General features: G+C 47.7%; 1 protein-coding gene across 1 annotated transcript; it reads left to right on the top strand.

Moving 5' to 3' along the window:
- The first annotated feature begins 1,169 nt into the window (after positions 1–1,169).
- Positions 1,170–13,306, top strand: LOC122743645 (testis, prostate and placenta expressed). Its single transcript, XM_043988741.1, has 8 exons — positions 1,170–1,398; positions 4,561–4,785; positions 7,070–7,131; positions 7,989–8,163; positions 10,016–10,077; positions 11,402–11,466; positions 11,557–11,589; positions 13,156–13,306. The coding sequence occupies exons 2-8, from the start codon at positions 4,563–4,565 to the stop codon at positions 13,184–13,186; spliced, it is 651 nt and encodes a 216-aa protein (XP_043844676.1). The 5' UTR covers positions 1,170–1,398; positions 4,561–4,562; the 3' UTR covers positions 13,187–13,306.
- Positions 13,307–25,743: the final 12,437 nt, after the last annotated feature.

Here is a 25,743-nt window from a genome sequence, read left to right as displayed (position 1 = left end):
CAGCATTCTTCTGATGTCATTATCCATGATATGTATACAGACGTGTGTATATACACACACATATATGCATATAAATATATTTTGAGCCACATATTGCTGTCTTCCATGGAGAATTTAAAGCTGAAGTTCTCCCCAAAAGAAATGGAGAAACATATAGTGGACCTGAGAGGACTTGGGTAAATTGCAAATAAAAGAATTACCCAGGAGAAGTCTCACATAGAAGGAAGGACATATGCTGGACAGCTCTCCTGCTCTGTTGGTTTCCAAGTGAGGGTGATGTGAACTCAAGTTGGGTGCAGGATGAATTCATCAGGTGACACGTAGGAACATGACTCAAGGCAAGGAGGTACAAGACAAGGGGTAGACAAGCAGAGATCTAATCCTCAACCCCTCCTCCTTTCCCCTGATCCTCGCAATTGCTACGAGGTCCAAATTAGATCATGTATATGGATTATTTTGCAAACTTTATCAAACATTTCAACTATTTTTAAGATTTAGGGAAATGACAAGTCATTTATTGCCACCCCAGTGGCATCGCGTTAACTCCCCTCAACAAGCCAGAAGCCCACTTTTCTATGCCTCCCTCCAGCCTCTCTTCCAAGCACCCCTTTGGAGAAAGCTTGCCTTGGGCTGTGCCGCTGGGCTCAGATAGCAACTATTCCAGGGCTTCCGTCTGGCTCTAAGAGACAAAGAGCTGAATCCAATGAAATCTTTACCATAGGTACCCAAACACCCAGAGAAAAGTAATTTCTCATCTCTGTGCCTGCCTCCAGGAGGTGAGTCCTGCTCTGCCTGGCATTGCTTAGGGGTGGGATGTATGAGTGGGGTTCCCCTGGGTTGATTCTGAGCCTGTTCCCCCTCTGTCTCCACAACACAGCAGCTCCCCCACCCCCAGTTCTCTGACTAGTATTCCCCTGAAGAACTTCTTATCCTCTGTAGCAGCTGCCCAGAGCCCTCCCCAACTGGGAGAATTTCCTTTCAGCTGGGTTGAATAGGGGTCGCCAGTTTCCAGGTAACTTTGGTGACACAGCTCCAGTAACCTAGCAACCCTGACTTTCCTGCCCAGGAAAGACTTTGGATGGGAGCTGTCCGTTGCCCTGGTGAATAAGGGGATCAGTAAACAGAAGGACAAGGGATGGAGACCTCACAATGGGAGGAACTCAGAGAGGACAGATCTTGTTTCCTCAGAATGTTTGTTTGTTTTGATCCCCTCTGCTGGAGCATTGATCTTTCTTCCCTTCCTACTTCTTTGCTTCTTCCTTGGAAGACATATGGTGACCTGGATAAAATAGAAACCCCAGCCCACAAATTGCATCAGAGGTCCTTGGCCCCCGGATGGTATTGCCCTCTTTAGAGTCAACAGAAACCAGGCTTTCTGAGGATTTCCAAGTAGACAAGGTTCGTTCCTAGCCATTCCTCACCTCCCTTTCTGGGTCCTTCTCCCACCTCCCTTTCTGAACCCTTAGCGGTAGCATCAGAAGAGTGGGAAGAACACAGGGTTTGGAGTTTGAAGACCTGTTATCAGATTTTGGCTTTGCCACTTAACCGTTCCTGCCAGCTTGGGCTACTTATTGAGCTTTTAGACTTCATTTTTCCCCAGCTTTAAGATAAAAGGGTTGAGCTCAATGCTTCCTAAAGTCTCTTCCAGTTGTAAATCCCATCATTCTATGGCTTTTTACTGATTCCTTTCCTCTGCCTTCCCTTGCCAATTCTGGTCACTCAGTACCCTTTCTGATGCCCACTAGCTTCCAGAAACCTTCCCATATGGTACTCTTCCTCAAGAGTCCTATGCACATTTGCCTCCCCAAACAGAACCTCGTGGTCCAAATGTTGCTCTCCCTCCTTCCTCCCCTTTCAATGTTCCCATGTCTTTGGGTACCTATCCCTCTCAGGTAGGAGGCTGAGATTGGGAGATGAAGGCATAGAAGTCAGGACTGGAGAAGGACTCCCGGTCACACCACACTGGGGAAAAGAACATTGGACTGGGAGCCACGGAGACATGCATTCTGATTCTAATTCTGCTCTTGTTCCTGCTCCTGCTCCCTGGAGTAGTCTGGTCTGTTCTTTTATCTTTATAATTCTAGTGCCCTCTCTCTGTCCATTGTCTTCAGTTTATCCTGTATGTGTCTTGTATGCACATAGTTATTTGCATGTTATTTCCTCCATTAGACTGGAAGCTCCCAGAGGACAGGGATTGTTGGGCTTGGGTTTTGGCGGTGTTTTTTGTTTGTGGGGTTGTTTTTTTACCTTTTCCCCAGTTCTTAGTGTGTGTGTGTGTGTGTGTGTATATATATATATTGCAGGACAATGATGGTTAAGTGACTTGCCCAGGGTCACACAGTAAGTGTCAAGTGTCTGAGGCTGGATTTGAACTCAGGTCCTCCTGAATTCAGGGCCAATGCTTTATCCACTCACTGCACCACCTAGCTGCCTCTTCAATAAACATTTATTACAGTGGTGCCAAGTACTAAACACAGTGACAGATTTAATAAGCACTCAATAAATGTTCATCGATGATATGTGTTGGTGAATCCCAAGTTAAGAATTTCTTCTGGTCTTGTATTTCCCTCATTTTAGTGATTCCTGTTGTAGACTACCATGGAGATCTTTTCCGAATTTTTTCCAGTACCTTCTACAACCCTAATTAATCTGAGATTTGTCCTTCTTGTCTTGCTTTCCAAATTTATTATAATTCCAAATTATTTTGTTCGGCACATCCCTCCATCATTTTTGTTTTATTCCATTTCTTCTTCCATTTTGTTTTTCCATCCACTGACCTCAGCTTTATTTAGTTGAATCTCGAATATGACTCTAGCACCAAGATTTTCAGATCTTCGCTATCATTTTGCAGTTTTCCAGGTTGGCGTTGTATGTGTGTGTGTGTGTGTGTGTGTGTGTGTGTGTGTGTGTGTGTGTGTGTGTGTGTGTTTTAAGAACTAAATTCGAGTCCTTCTTGAATTCCTTCAATATTGCCCAATTTTGGGGGTGGCTAGGTGGCACAGTGGATAAAGCACCGGCCCTGGATTCAGGAGTACCTGAGTTCAAATCCGGCCTCAGACACTTGATGCTTACTGGCTGTGTGACCCCGGGCAAGTCACTTAACCCCCATTGCCCCACAAAAAAACAAACAGACAAACAAACAAACAAAAAATATTGCCCAATTTCATTTTTACCCTGACGCTTCTTCCGACTCATCCACTGATACTTCAAATTGAACTTCTGAAGGAATTTTCTCCCTTTGCAGAAGCTCTTAATCAAGCTGGGTTTCTTTTTATTTTTTAATTCACGGATCCTTTTGCTGTTCATGGAAGGGAGTTGGAACTGAAGTTCCCCTGACAGGCAAGAGGCTTTAGTCCATCTCCTGCTGGAAAAATTGGGGGAAAAAATAGAACCTATTTTGTTTTTCTTGTTTTGTTTTTTTGGTGAGGCAGTTGGGGTTAAGTTAAGTGATTTGCCCAGGGTCGCACAGCTAGTAAGTGTTAAGTGTCTGAGGCCAGATTTGAACTCAGGTCCTCCTGACTCCAGGGCTGGTGCTCTATCCACTGAGCCACCTAGCTGCCCCGCACCTATTTTAAAGATCAAATGAGATGCTGTTTGTAAAGAGCTTTACAAGCCATATATAAATGTCAGCTATTATAGACTCCCTGCTTTCTGGCTGGTAGGGAGAGGGAGGGAAGCAAGGAGTTTCTGAAGCCTTGGAAAAAGAGGAAGGAATTTTAGAGGGGGATGAGGAAGATAAATAGGGATGGGACTAGGATCTTGGGGTGGGGATGTCAGTCCTACTTCCCCTTTCTGGAATTCAAGGCTTCAGTCCCCTCTCTCAGGGCCAGGGTGGGCTGTAGGAATTGAAGCCCTCTATCCCTGGCCAAGAGGAGTAAAGGTGGGCCAGAGCTGAAGATAAAGGAGGCCTAGTAGCTTTCATGCCCTGGCTCCGCACTGGTTATGGAGGTTGGGAGGTAAACATACTGCCACCCTTAGCTGAAGTTGGGGGTGGGAGGGCAGGCTAGTGAGACAGAGGGAGTCCCTCTCCTCAGGCTTGGCTGTCTTGCTAGGCTATCATGCAATCTCCCAGGCCTCTATTCCAATGTCCTGGTCATACTGAAGAATCTGGACTCAGCTCAGGCTGGGTGCCAGCGTCTCAAAACAAGATTCTTAGGCTCTATTACATGGGCCTCTCCCCATGAGATGCCTCTGGACCTGAGGAGCTCAGGTTAGCACGAGGTAGAGATGGGAGAGGGTCCCAGAAAACCTCATCCCTCCACCCTCCTCCATTAAACCCAATCAGGCAAAGAGATGAGAAATAATGGATAGAGTTGCCAGAGCAGGGCCAACTTACCAGGTCTGGTGGCTCTGAAATTCTAGGGCTCGTGGACTGGCCTCCCCCTCTCCAAGGAGTCTTCTCAATTCTTTTTGTTTGTTTCTTTGTTTCTCCTCTTGCTTCTCAATTCTGGGTGGGAGGGAGAGAAGTCTAGGAGGAGCCAAGAGCCCTGGTGGTCTCTCGGCTCAGCCTTCTTACTAGATATCTGTCATGTGGTTTTATCTCACTATGGGCTTTCTCAGCCATGGCTCGGATCATCGACTTGGTCCCTTGGAGTGATAACTCCATCGAAACTTACGCATCCCCAGCCATCATGTTCCCCATACCGCCAAAGAAGAACATGCTCCCCGGGGTGAAACAGCAACTCTACCACCCCTACCTGCCCACCCTGCGGCGGATGGACATGGACACAGTCATTGCAAGACTCCCCGATGAGCACTGCCGGTCTTCTACCTACTGCACCAAAGGTAATAATGCCCACCTGGGCCAGACTGTCAGGAGTCCCAAGCCTGGACATGATGGAGGCAAGGGCCCTACAGAGAACTTCTATAGGCTATAGGACTAAGGCTCAGGCATGTAGAAAGAACTAAAGGAGACTGTGACCTTGGGCAAGCAATTCAACTCCCTGGTTCTCAGATTCTTCCATTGTAAAGTTGGGGAGCAGGGGTTAGAAAAGATTGTCTCCAAGGTTCCTTTCAGTTCTAAATCTATGATCCTAAAATATTCCCCTCGACCTCTCTTTCCATCTGGAAAATGGGAAGAACAATGCCTAGTCCTCCCTCCCTCCCTCCCTCTCTCTCTCTCTCTCTCTCTCTCTCTCTCTCTCTCTCTCTCTCTCTCTCTCTCTCTCTCTCTCCCTCACGTAGCCACACATTGTCACAGAGAATATCAGGGAGGGTAGGAGCTATTTAAAGAAAAGGCATGTCAGTTTACCTGTCAGATATATGGAAAAGGGAAGAATTTATGACCAAACAAGAGACAGAGAATATAATGAAAAGCAAAATGGATCATTTTGACTATATTAAATTAAAAAGCTTTTGCACAAACCATGCAACCAAGATTAGAAGGAAAGAAGAAAGCTGAGAAACAATTTTTACATGCAGTGTTTCTGATAAAGGCCTCTTTCTCAGACATATAGAGAATTGAGTCAAATTTATAAGAATACAAGTCATAGGGCAGCTAGGTGGTGCAGTGGCTAAAGCACCAGCCCTGGATTCAGGAGGACCTGAGTTCAAATCCAGTCTCAGACACTTGACACTTACTAGCTGTGTGACCCTGGGCAAGTCACTTAACCCTCATTGCCCTGCAAAAAAAAAAGAATACAAGTCATTCCCCAATTGATAAGTGGTCAAAAATGTGAACAGGTAGTTTTCAGATGAAGAAATTTAAGCTATCTATAATCACATGAAAAAATGTTCTAAATAACAATTGATAAGAGAAATGAAAATTAAAACCATTCTGGGGTACTACTTCATATCTATCAGATGAGCTAATGTGACAAAAAAAGAAAATGATAAATGTTGGAGATTTGGGAAAATTAGAACACCAATGCATTGTTAGTAGAGTTGTGAACTGATCCAATTTGAGAACAATTTGGAAGGGCTATAAAACTGCATACCCCTCGATCCAGCAATACCACTAGTAGATCTGTATCCCAAAGAGATCATAAAAAATGAAAAAGGACCCATATGTACAAAAATATTTATAGCAGCTCTTTTTGTGGTGGCAAAGAATTGGAAGTTGAGGGGATACTCCTCAAATGGAGAATGGCTGAACAAGTTGCAGTATAAGAATGTAATGGAATACTATTGTGCTGTAAGAAATGATGAGCAGGCAGATTTGAGAAAAACTTTCAGAAAAACTATAAAAAGGCTTACATGAACTAATGTTGAGTGAAGTAAGCAGAACCAGGAGAACATTATTCATAGAAACAGCAACATTGTGCATGATCAACTATGATAGACTTAACTCTTCTCAGCAATACAATGATCCAAGACAATTCCAAAAGACTCATCATGGAAAATGCTCTCCACATCCAGAGAAAGAACTATGGAATCTGAATGCAGATTGAGGCATACTAGTTTTGCTTTTTCTGTTATTTTTCCTTTCTTGTGGTTTTTCCCTTTTGTTCTGATTTTTTCTTTCACAACAAGACTAATATGGAAACATGTTTAACATGATTGTAATATAAAACCTAAATCAGATTGCTTTCTTTTTTTTTTTTGGCAGGGCAATGAGGGTTAAGTGACTTGCCCAGAGTCACACAGCTAGTCAGATTGCTTTCTGCCTTAGAGAGGGAAGGGGAGAGAAAAATCTGAAACTCAAAATCTTACAAAAATGAATGTTGAAAACTATCTTTTTATGTAATTGGGAAAATAAAATACTATTAAGGTTTCCATAAAAAGAAAAGAAAAGCTATGTCCACAATCCAAAACCCCACTCTTTTGCTACCTGGGTAACCTGGATGAAGTTATACAAAAAGAAACACATACAAAAAGAAACACTCAGATCCAGAGACAGACCTCCACATTTTAATACTCCACACCACGATCATAAAGGCTCAGTTGTACAATAATAGTCAAAGGACTTTGCCCACAACAAGCTGCAATACTATATTTCTACACAGGACCCAAAGACACAATCAGTGCAGACAATTCACACCACAGTCACACAAGCACACATACCACAAACACACACACAGGCCACACACCCCCAGACACACTCTCTGCCATTTGCTTCTCTCATCTGCAGGTGACTTTAACAGGGCTCACTTCAGCCTCCTGGGTGTCCCCAACAAAAGCCTGAATGGCCTGGTGAGTGGCCCTCCTAGACATGGGTCTAGCTTGAAGGTGGAGGGAGGATGGCAGGGTTGGAGGCAGAGGGAGGAGAAGGGTCCCAGGGCATGTATGGAACAAGCTGTTGAAGGAGCAAGCAGGACCAGCCCCCCAGTGCCAGCCTCTCCCTCTCTTCCCTAACTTACATTTTGAAGGACCAAGTCCCATTTGGAAATCTGTTGTCTGGTTTCAGTCCCACTGTGGGGTTTTCCAGCATCTCCAATCATCGACGCAATCGATCCCTCAGACCTATTAGTCACAAAGACCTGAGGGGCAGATGTGACTGAGGATGCCCCTCCATCATTCGCTCCCAGGATGGGGACCCAGCAGCAATGAGTGTCTGCTCTCTCTGTTCCACTAAGCAGGGGAGGAAGGGAACAAGCTCCCCTACCACCTGATCAGGGCTGGCCTTGAGTGGGAAGGGGGAAGCATTTCGGGGCTCAACTCCTGACCACTCTCTTTTATTTCCCAATGTGAACATATGGGTGAATGGGAGGAATTATTTTTTCATGTTGAGTCTCCAGCACCTAGAATTGCACTCAGCATTCAGTTGTCACTTAATAAACAGTTGTTCATTGATTGATGGGGGAAGAGCTGATAGGATGGGAGGAGGTAATGAGGGACAGAACAGTGAGCCCAGGGAAGGATGGGTACATTCCTGGGTCCTGTGACTTTATCAGGGGTCTAGTGTTGCACTGGCTCTGGAATGGGCCCAATGAAAATGTTGCCACTGTCTTTGGGGACTGCCCTACCCCAACCCCATCCTCCATTATCCCAGCATCTCAGGACCAGAAGCTCCTTCCTCATTCACTCTGGGCCTGGGTCTCCCTGTATAGGAAATCACTGGGACAGGACAGATGCTTAAAAAGAGGTACCAGTGTGGAAAGATGGCCCCACTTGCACCCGGCATTAACCAAATCGACTGGCCCTGCCACACCCGTGCCATTGAAGACTGGTCCCACTTTGTCTCTGCATCAGGAGAGTTCAAGCTTCCCCTTGTGGATAAAAAGGGTCTGTAGCAGGAAGGGTGGGACTGGCAAGGGTGGGTGGGTGGGAAGAGGCCTGAGGACTCATTGTGGGGAGGGGGGACACGAAGTATGAGGCAGTCATGATTGGGATAAGGGAAGGAGGAAATGGGAGGATGGGGGGAAGGAGAAGAGGAGGAAGTGAAAGAGGGAGGGAGGAAGGGAGGGAGGGAGGAAGGGAGGAAGGGAGGAAGGAAGGAAGGAAGGAAGGGAGGAAGGAAGGAAGGAAGGAAGGAAGGAAGGAAGGAAGGAAGGAAGGAAGGAAGGAAGGAAGGAAGGAAGGAAGGAAGGGAGGGAGGGAGGGAGGGAGGGAGGGAGGGAGGGAGGGAGGGAGGGAGGGAGGGAGGGAGGAAGGAAGGAAGGAAGGAAGGAAGGAAGGAAGGAAGGAAGGAAGGAAGGAAGGAAGGAAGGAAGGAAGGAAGGAAGGAAGGAAGGAAGGAAGGAAGGAAGGAAGGAAGGAAGGAAGGAAGTCTCCCAAGTTCCTCAATGTCTGCCCTGGCTCCATTGCAGGCTGTTTCTTCCTCTATAAAGCAGGGGTAATAGTTCCTTCCAACTTCACAGGATGAAACAAGAAGATGACTATGAAAGCACTGTGGGAAGCATGAGGTTTCCCGTCCTTGTATCTTCCTAGCTCTGAGAACTGTTATGACCAGTGGTCTTGGAGTCAGCTGACCTGGGCTCAAGTCCCAACAAGGGCTGTCCACCAGATCTTTCTAAGTGCACAGCAGCATTCTTTTTTGTTTGTTTTGCAAGGCAATGAGGGTTAAGTGACTTGCCCAGGGTCACACAGTTAGTAAGTGTCAAGTGTCTGAGGTTGGATTTGAACTCAGGTCCTCCTAAATCCAGGGCCGGTGCTTTATCCACTGTGCCACCTAGCTGCCCCCCACACGGCAGCTTTCTAACCAAAGAAGTCAGTCACTTCTTACTAACGTGTCATACATATTATGGCTTGTTTAGGTCGTTCACTTTTTAGTTTTCAACTTATCTGCCTTCATCCCAGCTATGACACTTGATCAACTGTGTAACCCCTGGCAGGCCAACTTTCTAAGCCTCAGAACACTTGCACGGCATGCCTCAGAAAAATAGGAAAGGGTTTTGTGAACCCAGAAGGGTCATAGAAACATTAGTTATTAATTATTCTCTTGAGCAGCACCTGTAGGAGGGGACAGGATGTCTATGTGCAGTTGCCTCCCTGTTTCCAACAGAGATATTGTCCCCACCTCCGGGTCCTGCCGAGGCCGGAAGCAAAGCCTTCCTCCCTATGGCGGGCTCCTTCCTGTCCATCTGAGACCTGAGTGTCAGACTCTGAAATATGGAGGAAACAAGGCCCTGGGAGCTGGGGGGAGGGGACAGGGAACATCCTCTCTCTAGACAGCAGAAGCCTCTGCCTTGGCCCAGAGAATGCCGGAGATAATTAGAAAGCCAGGGAGCTTCATGTTCCTTCTCCCTCATTCCATTTTTCTCAGTGTCTCACCTTTGGGTGTCTCCCCTGCTCCCCCTGTCCAAAATCTGCCTAGTCTGTGCCCCATTTCTAAGGGCCTGCTCAATGCTGGCTGACCAGGAGCCAATCTGATCAACTGATGTGCAAAATGGGCCCCTCGCCTTAACAGAAGCATTTTAGGCTAGAATGAGGTGAGGTAGACCTTCTGGAGATGGCACCTTGACCCAAAAAAGTGACCCTAGAAGCTAGAATAGGTTTGGGGCAGACATGATGGCAGGTGGGGCTTGAGGGTGTATTATTCGGGCCCCTGTGTAGGACGGATTCCATCTGTAGTGTGATAGAAGTGGTGCCCCTGCTGTGGGCCTGAGCTGGGCGTCACCTGTTTCTCTTTCCACAGTTGAGGGTTTCAGTGGCTACGCTGTGCGGTACCTGAAGCCGGATATCACCCAGTGCTGGCGGGTAGGATTACTGGAGTTGTCCTTGCCTGCCACACTGCCTGGTGATCCTGGGCCCTGGCAGAGGGCAGGCACGGACACATCTCCATTGGGATGGGTCCCTCTTAGCCCGGATGTCCCAGAGAGGGTAGAGTGGGAAAAGAGGGTAGACAGGAATGAGGCAGCTCCCATATCCCTCTGCCCTGACCCTGGCTGAAACAGATCATAGAAAAAGGAATTCCTCCTTATTAATGAGAGGAATATGTTGGGGGGGCTTTGGTGGTCCTGAGTGGAGGAGGGAAGGGCAGTCAGGGAACCACAGAAGAGTCCCCCAATATGACTCCCCTGACAAGATGGTTCTCAAGGGTGCTGACCTGTAAGCCAGTGGAGTCCTGGTGTAACTGCCTAGTTGTCACCCCAGTTTACATCTCTGCTCCCTGGATTCCACTGGGAGTCTGAGGACCTAGGTGTGACCCTGGATAAATTATCAAACCTTCATGAGCCTCAAGTTTCCCTGCATATAAAATGAGATTAGGGGTGGGGAGAGGAGAAGGCTGTTAAACTCCATGACCTATAATATCCCTTCTGGGTATAAATCTTAAGATCCCAGCTGTTCCATGTCACTTTGGGCAAGTCATTCCCCTCACTGGGCCTCAGTTTCCCCATCTTCAAAATAAAAATAAGAATACATGTCTCGGGGTAGCTAGGTTGCACAGTGGATAGAGCACCAGCCCAAGATTCAGGAGGACCTGAGTTCAAATCCAGCCTCAGACACTTAACACTTACTAGCTGTGTGACCCTGAGCAAGTCACTTAACCCCAATTGCCTCACCAAAAAAAAAGAATACATGTCTCCCAGACAACACCCTTGCATAACCAATAGGTCAAACTACAAAGCACCATACAAATGTAAAGTGGAGTTATGATCGACTGGGACAAAAAAAAGGGCCTCTCTTCCTGAAGCCATCCTCCTCCTCCTCCTAGGCCTGTTTGGCTCCAGTGTTCACAACTGAAATACAGGCAGAGTCACTCTTTAACCACTCCCCCCAAACCCCTCCAAGGCCTCTGGGGAACTTCAGGATTCAGCTTGGCCCCTGTCTCTGTGGTCTTGAACAATTTATTCCATTTCTTCATCTGTCAAATAAGGGAATGAGAATGGATGGATGCTAACATTCTGTGCTTCTCAATCCCTTGACTGCAGTCCTCCTCCATGAGGGCAGGAAAAAGCATGAATCCTGGCCCCCTGGGAACACACAGACCCCCTCCCCAAGGACCTCCAAGGTTCCATGAGGAGAGCTGGGAAAAGGCCACTATTTACTGATCGCTGTCTCCTCTCTGGTCCTCTCTTAGTACTGTCTTAGCCAGAACCCCAGTCTTGACCAGTATGGACAGAAACCCCTGGCTCATGACACCACGTAAGTGACCCATCTTAGGGGTCGTCCACGGGGAGCAGGCTAGGGGCTTCCCACCTCAGGCCTAACTAAGTATTGCTTTTCTCCCCACAGGAATACCTTCCGAAGCTTTGGCTCTGCCTACAGGTAACAGGACGGGATGCCAGCCCAGCATCCAGCCCCTCACCTGACACATCCGGGCCAAGTGTTCCCCATCTGGGATTGCTATCAATCAGGCTTTTAGGGGAGAGATGGATGGTGGCTTGTGTGAGGTCACTAAGACATAAGGTTAGGGAAAGAGCAAGGGACCGACCGATTTGTGGGCTCCTTGACAGTTACTCTGACGAGTGCAGGCACATTGGAGCTGTCCAATCCCGTAAGTCCCTTAGGAGGTGAGCTTTCCCTGGAAAGGGGGAAAAGTGGGCATCCTTATATGTGGCAGAAAGGGCACTGGACTTAAAGTGAGAAGACCCGCTATACCTTTGGACAAATTTCAGTGTCCATATCTCTAGAATGGGTGATGTCAGAACTGGGAGGGGCTTTAGACGTCATCTAGGCACTGGGCCATGAAAATGGTCACAAATGTGGGTAGAGCTGGGGAGAAGGCAAGAAGACTTAACTTCCAGCTTGGGTGGAGGGAAGAGTTTGAGATGGTCTTTTTTTTTTTTTTAGCGTTTTTTTTTTTTTCATTTTTAGTGAGGCAATTGGGGTTAAGTGACTTGCCCAGGGTCACACAGCTAGTAAGTGTGTGTTAAGTGTCTGAGGCCGGATTCAAACTCAGGTACTCCTGACTCCAGGGCTGGTGCTCTATCCACTGCACCACCTAGCTGCCCCATGAGATGGTCTTTTAAGAGGCAACGCAGGGGGCAGCTAGATGGCACAGTGAATAAAGCACCGGCCCTGGATTCAGGAGGACCAGAGTTCAAATCCAGCCTCAGACACTTGACACTCACTAGCTGTGTGACCCTGGGCAAGTTACTTAACCCCTATTGGCCCACACACACAAAAAAGAGGCAAGGCAGCTGGGGGAAGAAGCCCTTATTCTGGGCTTCCCTGGGGAGCTGAACACCATAGGGGATACAAGAGAATTGTACGGTCAATCTATGCCCTCAGGAAACTCATAACCAGCAGGGAAGTGGGACCAACAAGCAGGAAAGAAAGTGCTAGCCATGTAGCAAGAGCTATACACGTCACAGAAGGGAGAGCAGGGAAGGACGGAAGCACTTGGGAAAGGCTTCCCAAAGGAGGTGGGGCTTAGAGAATGGGTAGAATTTAGGGAGAAGGGAACAGAGTTGGTATTGCAGGCAGGAAAACAATATGAGTAAATCAAAGAAGTGGAAATGGGTTCTGGTATCTTCGGGGGGAAGGAGTTGGGCAGAGTGAAAGGAGAAATTTGGAAAGCAGTTGAGAAATCATAGAGTAGGGGCAGAATGTAGGGAGCTTTGAATGCCAAGCACAAGAGCTTGGACAATAGTAAGGATGAGGATATAGCGTCCCATGGTTTCCAAAGCACTTTAAATCACCCCATTTGGAGTAGTTGGACCCCCATTTCCTCATCTTTAAAATTAGGGTGTCCCCCTGGATGATACCTCCATTCCCTTCCTGCTCAAATAACCTCTGAGTCTGTAATAGAGGAGGTTGTTGGAGATTCTGCCACCGGGCTGTGATGTAATGAAAGCAGGTCTGAAGATGAGCCTCTGCTTCTTTCCCCAGATCAGTCAGCTACCTGGAGCCATGGCATTAGCCTGCCAAGAGGAGATAGAGAGTTTGGAGTTCTTGGCCAGCAGGACCCGACTACCTTGGGTCTCCAGCTCTCCAAAGGCAGAGATGGCCCAAGTGGAACCTTCCACTTCCCTGAGGAATATGGAATCCATGGCAGGAATAATAAAATTACCAATCCACCCAAGAAAAATTGAGCCTCCAAAATGGCAGAGCAACGTATTGATGGTGGGGGAAGGGCAGCAGTTAATAAGGTACCCCAGAACACAGGAAGCCAAGTCCTGTCTCTTCTTGGTCTCAGGAATAAGTGTCCCCTTGCTTAGGGTGAGGAAAGGAAGACAGCCTGCCTTTCCCTCCAGATGGGCTGGACAATATAAGGGACTCTCTGTAGATAGGGAAGATGTGTCATAGCATGAAAAATATACTCTGGAGTCAAAAGGACCAAGGTTCAAATCCTGACTCTGCTACTTACCGGAGTGGCATAGTGGACAGCACACTGAGTCTGGATTAGGGAAGACCCAAGGTCAAACTCAACTCCAGACACTCCTGGGCTGTGACAATGGACAAGTCACTTAACCTGTTTGCCTCAGTTTCCTCAACTGTATAATGGGGATAATAAGAGCATCTACCTCATGGGGTTGTTGTGAAAATCAAATGAGGGAATGCTGGTAGCAGTGCTTAGTACAGCGCCCAGTAGGTATAAATATTTATCCCCTTCCTGTCAATACCAGTGTGACCTCGGGGCTTTGTGTTCCTCTTCTATAAAATTACATCAACTCAGGCAGCTAGGTGGTGCAGTAGATAAAGCACCAACCCTGGATTCAGGAGTACCCGAGTTCAAATCCGACCTCAGACACTTGACACTAGCTGTATGACCCTGGGCAAGTCACTTAACCCTCATTGCCCTGCCCCCCCCCCCAAAAAATTACATCAGATGAGATGCTCTTCAAGGCTCCTTCCAGCCTCAGATGCTAGGCTGGGTCCATCAGTCCTCTCACATCAATTATTAGGCCCCCACTCCACACAAGGGTCAGTGCTAGGTGCTGAAAATACAAACATGGAAGAGGACACGATCCCAAGTTTACATTCTACTAGAACAGGGAGGGGAGATGGGTTTACTTGAATAAAGGTAAATATAATACAAGGTAATAGACAATAGGGCAATGGGAAGGCCCATAAGAATGTTCTAGGAAAATCTGGGGCAGAGAACACAGCTGAAGTTTTGGTTTGGGGGAGAGGGGGCTCAGGGAAGGCTTCCCGGAGGAGGTAGCACCTGAGCCAGGCCATAAAGAAAAGAATTCTGACCCCGTTTCTGATCGTGCTAGCTGGCTATGCAAACAATTCTCCCAAATAGGAATCATCTACTTACACCACCTACTGCCCCGACACAAGAGTGCTGGGGAAATCTAAGCCAATGATGCTCCTGTTAGAGGCTCTTCTCTGATGCTGAAGGGGCAGAGACAGACAAATCCACCTTCCCAGAGAGGAATAGGGACCTCATTGCCCTGTGGTCTCATAGCCTGTGGGTCTGGCCGGCTTAGCTCCAGGAGGGTATCTGGTCCTCAGCTGCCCTCTAGGAAGGGGGGAAGCTTGTTCCAACCACCTGGCTCAGGATGGTGTCTCCAAGATCATCTCCCTGAGCCCAGAGTTTCTTCCCTGTCATCCCCCCACACCCACCCAGCTCCAGTCTTCCCCATTCAACCACTAACAACATCCATGCCTACTATGGTAGAGAACAAAGTGGAAGAGGCAGCCCTGGGCTGGATAAGGACAGGGCGTGGGGGAAGATCTATTCCTCAGCTAACCCCCAAATCCAAAGCATCCCCAAAATGAATGGCAGATGGAAAAGGATTCTGAGAATGGCCCCAAGGGAAGGACCCTCCAAGCCCCGTCTCATTGCTGTGCTATGTCCTGCTCCCCACATCCCAGCCCACTCACCAGCCACCTCATATATACAGTGTCTCTCTCCTCCTTTAGCCCTCACGACTTCCTGAGGATCAGCCTCTGCCGGGGCTCCCTCTACCGTACCAGGGCCAGGATTGCTGTTCTCCTAGCCCACACCTACCTCTAGAGGCCAAGTCAGGAGGACACAGATGGATTTCAAGCACAGTGCATAGCACTGCTATCCAGGCAGGACCAGGAGAGGAGGGGGTACCTGTCAGATAATCAGTGGGGCTGCGTATATGAGGTTGAGGACTAGTCTGATGCCTCTCCTCCTATACCAAGGTCCCGAGACCTTGTGTCTAAATTCTCCCCATTCTTTCCTTCAACGAGGACATCCAAAGATGCCCCATGTTCTTCTGGATGTAGCCTCAGTCAAAGGAGAGTTGGCTCCCATTCAATTCAGCGGGTTTCTATTAAACACCATGTGCCAGACATCCTGCCAGCTGCTGGGCATGCAAAGAAAAACAAACTGCCCCTCCATCTCTAGATGTTACAGGCATGGAAACCCCAGGGAGCTCTAGGTACAAGTCTGGGCATCTCTTCCTGACACACAATCTGTCACCCTCTCTGGGTGATGGATAAAGGCCTCCCCTGGACTCATGGTGTTCTGTTGCTGGACTTGACTTTCTACTGTAGCATTAGACATTCACAAGACACAAAGGAAGGGACAGAGATGAGGTGAACCTGGTGGGTCTTGCCCTACTGGAAAAGGTTACCTCGAATGCCACCCACAATGAGTAAGAAGGGTGTCAGGACTCTTGGAATCCTCAGTGAGGCTGACCTGCCCTGTGAAGAACAGCTGGAAATCGTGAGGGACAACAAATGCTTCAAAGCTCCCAACCTTCCCCACCCCCCAACCCCTCACCCCCGGGAAAGGAACTAGAGGTCAGAGTCCATGTATTCCACAGCTTCTGAAAAACACGTGTCTATAGAGAGTTCTGGAACTACCCATGAATGACAAAACTACAGAGGGAGAGATGGGTGGGAGAGGAAGCTTATTGCAATGAGGAGTGAATACAAAAATCCGTCCTTGAAGCGCTGTCCTGCTGCACCAAGGTCTCCCTAGGAAGGACACTGAACTCTAGGGAGACAAGATCTTGGAGTTGGAAGAGATCTGTAGCCCTCTAGCCAACCTTCCCTCCTACACCATACCTTTTCTCAGGCATTGAATGAGTGGCATCCTCACTGTGTCTAGGAGCCCATCCCATTTTGGGTAGCTCTGAGTGTTGCAGAGCTTCTCCTAACATTGAGTTGCTTCCTTGTATTGTCCACTCACGGTCTCTAGTTCTGCTCTCTGGGGCCAAACAGTAAAAAGTCCCTATTCCTCCAGGCTTCCCTCCACCATGTTCTGTGAGTCTTCTCTTCTCCCTTCCCAGTCCTCTCAACTAATGCTCACATGGCACAAACTTGAAGTTCATCGTCTCCCCATCAGTGCTGCCCACTTCTGAAGATTCAACAATTTACCACTAAACTTCCTAAACTATCCAGAACTGCCCACACTCTCGATGTACAATGGCTAGAGTGCTGGACGTGGAGTCAGGAAGACCTGAGTTCAAATCCAATCTCAGACACTTACCAGGCAAGTGACCTTGGGCAAGTCACTTAATCACTAGTTGCCTCAGTTTCCTCATCTGTAAAATGGCTTTAATAATACAGTCTAATTCTCAGAGTGGTTGTAAAGATAAAGCTATTTTGGAACACAAAGTAGCTGTGTAAATGCTATACTGATTATCTAGACAGCAGGATGACCAAGACAAAGTATGGCAGGGCTATCACCTCTTTATCCTGGAAGCTATGCCTCTCAATGCAGCCCAAGATCATCCTAGCTTCTCCTCCTTTTGTCTTATAGCAGTTACTCTATAAGTATCTGACTTGCCCTGGACTCCCGACACCCACCCACCCACCCCATTCCCCATCTTCCTGATTCCAGTGGCAGCTATTGAGGCACTACCATGTTCCTTTCTCTTCAAAATGCCAACTGAATGATGTCTTCTTCATGCCTTGGAAAGTGACCTTGTGCTAGTGGAATTGATGTCCTGAGTCCCCAAACTTTCCACTGGGTTTTGCTTCATTATATTGGCAAGTGAGGTGAGGAATAGCTAGGAGAAGGCATTTAACCTGTCCCTGACTCTGGAAACCACACCCAAGGTTATTATGGGCTAGATAAGCATTTAGTTCACATTTGACATCATGTTATTGCAGGGGTGTCAAACACAAGGCTTCCCACAAAACCCCTAAGTTTGGCCAAAACCCAATTAAAATGTAATTGGGAAATATTTAACAAAATGTAAAAGATAATATATCATAGATGATGTTAACTTGTGGTTTTCTAAATCAATATGCCCCTGGCCAACAGGGAGCCATTTCTACTTGAATTTGACACCAGTGGGTAGAAGATGAAAACAGGTGCAGTTGTTAGTGAAGGGAGACAAGGATAGCAAATTAAAAAAAAAAAAACACATATATTAAGTCACCTTTCAGATCCTCCTATGAAAAAATTCTTGACCTCTTGGACTAGAAGATATCAGCCAAGCAAATTCCCTACATTTCCAGGGATTAGGGAGTTCTAGGAGTTTGCCCAAGGTCACATGAGCATATCCCTGAGAGAGGGCCAGAGTAAGATACAGCACCACTACCACCACCACAAGGGGGAAAAAAAAAGGCCTGCATTAGAAAACTGCATTTCTAAATAGATTAGAATTTCCTTAAGGGCATGGAGCAGGTCTGCTTTCTGTATGCTTCCTAATGGCTGGCACAGGACCCGAGACATATTGCTTAATAAATTCCGTTGGATGGATGAGTGAATGAAGACAAACACAATCGACACAGAACTGGACGCTGACCCGCCCCCCAACACCCGTCCACAATAAACAGGGAAGAGAGACCACTTTTCAAAAGCTGCCTCTGTCCTTTCTGTGGACAGCCTGGCTGCGGTTCAAAAGCTGAAAAGGAACTTATTTGAGGCCCCAGTTTCTTTGTAGATTAAACAAAAACAACCCCAAGGAATAAGAATCTGCTCAGGAAAGCTCTGGCTTAGTTCAGTACTGCAGAAGGACTGACCTTTGAGAACTAACTGGCGAGCTGGTCCATGGAGGAAACAAATTTAATCTAGTGGGGTTAAAGGGAAGAAAGAAGGGGACGTGTTACAGCGTTGAGAACGCTGGATCTGAAACCAGAAGGCTTGGGCTATACTACCCAGCAAACCCCAGGCAAGTCCTTCATCTCTGAGCCTCATCTGTAACAAGAGCCATTAGATGTAATGACCTCTGAGGTCCCTCCCAACTCAAAATCTAGGTTCCTTCTCTCAGGACAGTAGGTGCACCGATGGAGGGACTAGAACACCTGGGTGGCCTTCAATCCAGAACTGCTATGGTGTATCATAAGGGGAAGGAAGGGACCTCAGGAAACACCCCCCCTTTTTTATAAGGTGGCCCTTCACGTTGCCATGGCCAATCCTAAATCATGCCCCTAATCTGTGCTCTCCTCCTGGGGTTTATGGCCTCAGTGAGCCCCCTCCCTCTCATTCCTCTTCTCTACTGCCCCTTCCTCTTTGCCTGCAATCATGCACCGGTTTCCCTCATTCGTTTAAACCCTGACATTCCCTAAAACTATCATCCTATCTCTTTCTTCCCTCTCATTGGCAACCCCCCAAAAAGCTGTCTACATTCATTGCCTTGACTTCCTCACCCATTAGTCTCTCAGTTCCTCCCATTTAGATTCCAACCCTACTGAAATTACTTTCTTCAAGATTACCTTGGGGGCAGCTAGGTGGCACAGTGGATAAAGCACTGGCCCTGGATTCAGAGGACCTGAGTTCAAATCCGGTCTCAGACACTCGAGACTTACTAGCTGTGTGACCCTGGGCAAGTCACTTAACCCTCATTGCCCCACCAAAAAAAAAAAAAGAAAAAAGAAAAGAAGTAACAACAAAAAAAGATTACCTTAACTACTAAATCCAATGGCTTCATTCAACTGAAACTTTCCAACACTTAACACTATTAACCTCTCCCTCCCCTTCTCTTCCTCCCAGTTTGAGATCATTTTTGGTTTCCTCTGATGGAAGACCATATATTTCACCCACTTGGTCAGCACTCCCTTCTCCTGTGGCCCCTTCTTCCCTCTGATTGGAGAGACAGCAGGGAGCTCCTCCCTGATCCTCTATGTAAGGAAAAAGCCTGAAGCATTACTTCCCATATGGCTGCTCACCTGGACTTCATTTTTATTGTTTCTAGAAACTCATCTTTCGGCAAGCTCAAATCAACTCCATAATCCACAATTCCTCCATACCATCTGTCCTTTGAGCCCTTCCCTCTCTCTGACTGAACAGGGGAGAGGGTGGACATCAGAGAGCTCATCCCAGATCCTCTATGGAGGGGACCCAGTCACCTCATAAGTTCCTACATGGTTGTAGGATTCCATCATGCCCCGTGAAGGATTCTCTCCCTCCCCCCTTTTCAGCTCCTTTATATGTTATCTCCCCCCACCCCACCCCCAATAAATTATGAGGTCCTTGAAAGCATAGACTGTTTTCTGCATTTCTTTGCATTCTCAGTGACTGGCACATAGCAGGTGTTTAATGTTTAGACTGACTCAATGACCCTAACCATGGGTTTTGTAAAATTTCTCTCCAATTTCTATGTTCTCATTGATTTCATCATCTCCTTTGGATTCAACTCTCTTTATACAGAAGACATTCAAATCTATACGTATATCCAGTCCTCATTTCTTTCTGGTTTTACCAACTACATGCTAGACATGGATGTCCCATCAGCAAAGAAAGTCAACTAGCATTTATTAAGTACCTACTATGTGCCGACACCGTGCTAAGTGCTGGGAAAACAAAGAAAGGGGTGGAGGGAAATTCCCTGCTCTCAAGTAGCACACAATCTAATGGACTGTGACGATGGAATTCACTATTCCTGACCCCCACTCAACCTCACTGTTTGGATTAAGGGCACCGCCAACCATCCTGGGTTCAAAACTTTGGGGTCATCCTTGACTCTTCCCTGTCCCTAACCTCTCCTATTTCCTGAGGTGTCAAGTTCTATTGGGTCTCCTACCACATCTGTCATTTTCTCTCCACTCAAAAATTGCTACCTCAGAGTCCAGACCTCATCAGCCCTTGCCTGGACCATCACAAAAGCTTTCTAACTGATCTCCTTGCTTCAGTACCTTTCCTTGACTTCCTCATGTCACTCTCCTGCTCAAAAATCTCCCCAAGTTCTCCACTGTCCCTAGGATAGAATATAAACACCCCAGCCTGGTATTAAAAGCCCTCCACAAGCTGGCTCCATTCCCTGCAAGGCTCCACTGACATGCCATCTCCTCTGCCTTAGTGTTCTTTCTCTTCTCAAACTACCCTGCATTTACTTAATGCGTGTATAATGTACATACACACACACACAGCAGAAAGTAACCAATCTACTTAGCACAGCTAAGTGTTGCAAGGTTTTGGACTTGGAGTCAGGAAGTCTATTAGCTGTGTGACTCCAGGCAAGTCACTTAACTGCATACAATGGTCTTTCTCATGTGTAAAACGATAACAGCACCAATTTCACAGTATTGTTGTGGACACCAAATAAGATGATTTATGTAAAGTGCTTTGCAAAGCTTAAAAAGAATTTCAGGCTCGCTCCAAGGCTTTGCACACATGTATGCATCCAGGTTACAGGTGTGTGTATACAAACACGTATACACGCACACCTAACTGAGCTGAGAAAGCCAAATGAGGGTGAAGAGGCAGGATGCTGGGGAACATCTCTTCCCAACACTACTCCAGCAGCACCATGCACAGGTAGGGAAATTGAGACACAGATTATGATAGGTCTTTGCTTTCAAAGTTGAAGCAGTTGGCCTCAGAGCTCCTGACTTGCTAGCAGACTTTATTACTCAGCCCTAGCCCTACCTAGGATTGCTTCTTTGTCCTTAAAGAGGAAGACCAGGGTGGAGCCGGCTTCTCCTTCCTCTGTGGGTCAATGGTTTTCCAAAGCCTCAGCTCCTCAGAACAATTCCCAACAGGTCCAGCTATACTGAGGAACTAATGTTTGACTTCTGCTCTACTATTGTTTCCAACTTCCCTTTGGAAGCCCTGACATCTTAGGTCACTCACCTTAACCCTTGAGAATGTGGTAGCATCCTAAACCAGAACTACAGGACTTTAGGTGAGCACAAAGGACTCTCAGACAGCTTCAGTATCTAGCACCCATTCCCCCCAGGGAGTGAGGGTGGGGAGGCAGAAGAGGGCACAATTCAGAAGTCAACTTAGAACAGGATATGAGTGACTCTGGAGCTGGTGGACAAACGTGTTCACTGGCCTTATTAGCTGGCTGGAAGGACCGGCACAGTGGCCAAGTGGCTTCTCCAAATCCAGAGTCCTCCTCTATACTAGGTGTGAATGTCGTGGAGTTTAAAAGCCCAGTGCACCCCAATAGTTCTCAAGCTCCACAGCCCCCCTATCGTTCAATGAAATCGTTATAGACTCTAGAGTATTGACCAGTAGAAGACAGAACCCTAGAGACCTGTAAGATCCCCAAAGTCAACTCTCAAGCGAGCCCCTTGTCCAATCCAACCTTGGGAGAAAAGGCTGGTGAATCTATCCCTGCCTCAGGGCAGACACTTATCAGCTATGTGACCTTGGGCAAATCAAACCTTTGTTTGTTTGTAACGACAGGACCAAATGAGATGTGAGCTGATTACTGTTGGCACTAATGATGTCTACACCAGTGACTAAGTGGCTACTTCACAGTCTTGTCCTAGGCACCATGAGGGGAAAGAGATAAAACATAAAGAAGAAAGGGAGTCCTTGTCTCAGGGACTAAAGGGGTCACTGAGACCCACTGTACATACAATGTTCCTAGAAACATTAAAAATGAGCTCTGCTCCATGGAAAGCTGACCGTTTCACGAACTGCCATGTGTTATGTAATAAAATTCCACTAAGCCACGGAACCTCGCTGTAATTTACTGACCAGGCCCCTGGTGTTTGACCTAATGTTTCCACAGCAGTAATCAATGACATTGGGCAGGCGGGCCTGCATCATCGACATGTGGAATGAACAACCCCATAACTGATCCCTCACGTGCCGAAGAGCCATAAAACCCAATGGAGTCCGACAGGGAGGCTTCTTGGAGGAGTTCTGGGCTGCGTCGTGGCAGCAGGTGGGGTTGGCCTAAGGCAGGTCTCTTCCCGATCTAAGTCTAGGACCCCGCGAATGCTTCAGTATGGCAGCAAAGGGGGCCCACAGCCCAGCTCTGCCCACCTCCCACCCCCTGCCCCCCACTTGGCTCTCTGCCTTGGAGAATCAAGAAATGGATGAGAGATCCAAAGTGACTGAGCCACACGACTGATCTAAGTAAACTAAACAGCATCTCCTCCATCATCTTACCTGTTCTTCCAGGCCTGATTTGGGTCCCCCTAAGAGGGTTGGGGCAGCTTTATCCCCCTTCAGCCCACATTCTCTGCCCCGTCTATACAAATTAGCACCCGCTCATTTCTTAAGAAGACGATGTGAGGGAGCTACAGGGGAAAGAGTCTGAAGTCAGAGGCCCGAATACAAATCCTTCCTCTGACACTTCGTGCCTGGGCAGCCTTGGCCGAGTCACAACCTCGGGGGTCTATTTCCTCAACTAGGAAACAAGGTTGGCCTCAATGCCCTCAGATCCTAGACAGTCTCCCCCACGACATCACTTAGCAGAAGGCTAGGCATAGAACGGGCGCTGGATCAAGAGCCCTTGTTCTCTGCTTCCTTAGGCCCACGGAGGCCACCTAGTCTAACCTCTCCCTTTTGCAGAAGGAAAACTGGGCAAGGCAATCCCCCCCACACCCCCAGGCCTCAAGGTCACTCGGCTACAGGCAGAACTAGGATTAGCATTCCAGCTTCCAGGCTCACAGCTCATCAGCCTTTCCATCCGGTCCCACATTCTGACTGCCAGACTGGAGATGGCATCTCAACCATGCCCTGAGCCATAAGCCAGCAGCTTCTGGCATTCCTAGAGAATGGCCAACTGCCTTTCCTCCCTCAACTAATACACGTGAAACCTCACACAAGACACAGTGACCCCAGAATGAGTAAACTCTCTCTTTCCCCTACTCCACTCTGGTTCCTTCTACACTCTCCAACTAAACCTGCTCCGGACTAATGCCAAGGGTCAGAGACATTGTTGGACACAGGACAGAAAAAAGCCTTACAGATCAAGATGGCAACTGCCCACGGGGCACACCCTGCATTCAAACCTTCGTCTCTAACCACAGATCTCCCTTGGATCCCTAAAGAATTTTGGGAAGTAAAAATGCACGGAGTCAAAAGCAATATGGAACAGCTTAAGGAAGGAAGGTGCTTTTGGAGACAGGCCCAATCTCTTGAAAAGGGAAGAATCTTCTGCTGATGCTAAGAGTGGCCACCTTAGAGCTCTAGCAACCCCAACTGAGAAGTGCATGACTACACTGGCCTGGGAGCGCAGTACCACCAAGCCAAGCAAGTGCCTGATGAAGGGGAAGATTTCAGCTGTCCATCAAAGAGCAAGTCCTGGAGACTACTGGATTGACCTACCCAGCAGAGCTGAGACCCACCTCAGGGAAATGACCTGCCCAGCACCATCATGGGAATCTAGCCCTGGGCAGAGAGGCCTCACTATCACAGCACGTCTTAGACCTCAGTGCATGCCCACTGTGTGGGAGGAATGCTCTGTAACTGGTATTCTTGCAATGCCATTTGAGCATGTGCATTTGCTAAAGAAATTACAAGTCAAAACAAATTAATACGGTGAGAGCTAAGCCCAAGAGTATTCCACATGCTAAAATACCTTAAAGTCCATCATCAGGTATTCATTCATTTAGATAGCTTAAGTTTATGGATCCAGAAAGTTAATTCATAAGATACACACACCCCAGAAGAGGAAATGGCTTGTGCTATTTCTGGTTACAGGAGTTAACCTTGCTCAGGTTGCAACTCTGTCCAAATAGGAAGGGTCCTGGAAACCTGCGGTGAGGGAGAAATGCCAGATGAGGGGAGAGAACATATGGAAAGGGAGATTCATGGGGACCAAAGGCCAACTGAATAGCTTCAGCTCTGCTTAGGACTGACCCCCGTCTGAAGCTCTTTCAGTCAGTCTTCCAGGAACCCAGTGAAGTCAAGGGTAGCTAACATGCTGCAGCTTTCTACCATAAGAAACACTGATTATGCTGCTCAAGACTACTCTTTCTCCATGCTCAGTGACTGCTTGACCCTTCTCCTGTATGGACCCGAGATGGCAGTGGGAAACCACAGCCCAGGACTTCTGTACCGGGCACAATGAGGAGTGCTCTGTTTTTCTGTGCACTCCATCAGGAAGCAGGTGAGGAGATCACGCATCCTCTATTACCACCTTCTGCTAGGAATTTGTGGAAGCACAAGAGAAGGGAATGGGGAGGCCAGCAGGGTCCTGGCTGCCTCTGTCACAGCAATCTTCCTAGTGCATAACCCAGGGCGGCTAGGGGGCACAGTGGATAGCGCACCGGCCCTGGAGTCAGGAGGACCTGAGTTCAAATCCGGCCTCAGACACTTAACACTTACTAGCTGTGTGACCCTGGGCAAGTCACTTAACCCCAATTGCCTCACTAAAAAAAAACCCCACTGCTCACTCACGGTGCCACAACTTACCCAAACTCTCCCTGGTCATGTTTTAAGGGGCTCTCCCTTATAGTTCCTGCCAATCTTTCCAGCCTCACCTCCTTCTACTCCTGGCCATGTATTCCATCTCCTAGCCAAAGTGGACTGAATCTCGTCTGATACTCTTAGCCCCAAAATCTTGCTCTTCTTTGAAGGCCCAGCTCAGAAGCCAATAGGTTTAAAGTTGGACCATCTGGGTTCCAATCCAGGCTCTACTATCTACAGCTTCTGTGGCCTCATACGAGTCTTCTAGACTCTAGCACTCAGTGTCTTCATCTGTAACACAAGGGGGTTAGACCAGACCACCTCTAAGGTCCCTTCCTTCCTAACTCCAATCTTAGGATTCTAAACTCCCAAGTGCACTTCCACATTCCTTCACTGGTAGACCTATTCCATCCCCACCATTGAGTCAGAACCTTTCCTTGTCCAGACACCACCCTTTTTTCGTTCACCCCTGTATCCTCAACACCGAGCCCAGGGCCTTGTCCACAGCAGGACCTTGACGAGTATCTGCTAAATTTGGAAGCATTGCGACACTTGCCTCCAAGTGCAGTGTATCCCAACTGGGGACCGTGGGGAGGAAAGGGGGGATTTAAAATCAACTGCTAGTCTTTCTACTTGCCAGGCATGTGCTTCCTTGGGGAGGACAGTGACCTTCCGCTTGGGCGGCTCTGGCCTCCTCATTACCTGCCAGCTTCATTCTTTCTCCCCTTAGCTTTCTTTTGAGAAGGCTGATCTTCCTTCCAGAAGCATACCCTAGGGGGCAGCTAGGTGGTGCAGTGGATAACACACAGGCCCTGGATTCAGGAGGACCTGAGTTCAAATCCTGCCTCAGACACTTAACACTTACTAGCTGTGTGACCCTGGGCAAGTCACTTAACCCCAATTGTCTCACCAAAAACAAACAAACAAACAGAAGTATACCCTAAGCTAAATGATGACGACATCCAAAAGGGCTGCCTAGAACCAAGGCATTTTTTGCATATCTTTTT

This window comes from Dromiciops gliroides, chromosome 2 (genome assembly GCF_019393635.1).
Source record: "Dromiciops gliroides isolate mDroGli1 chromosome 2, mDroGli1.pri, whole genome shotgun sequence".
In the NCBI taxonomy this organism is placed as follows: Eukaryota; Metazoa; Chordata; class Mammalia; order Microbiotheria; family Microbiotheriidae; genus Dromiciops; species Dromiciops gliroides.
Note: the sequence above shows the minus strand (reverse complement) of the source record. Positions and strands in the feature narration are given on the sequence as shown.

Coding starts and splice junctions, on each gene's coding strand:
- LOC122743645 (XM_043988741.1), top strand. CDS start 4,563: ATGGCTCGGATCATCGACTTGGTCCCTTGGAGTGATAACTCCATCGAA. Junction 7,132..7,988: donor ACAAAAGCCTGAATGGCCTG/GTGAGTGGCCCT, acceptor CTCCCTGTATAG/GAAATCACTGGGACAGGACA. Junction 10,078..11,401: donor ATATCACCCAGTGCTGGCGG/GTAGGATTACTG, acceptor GTCCTCTCTTAG/TACTGTCTTAGCCAGAACCC.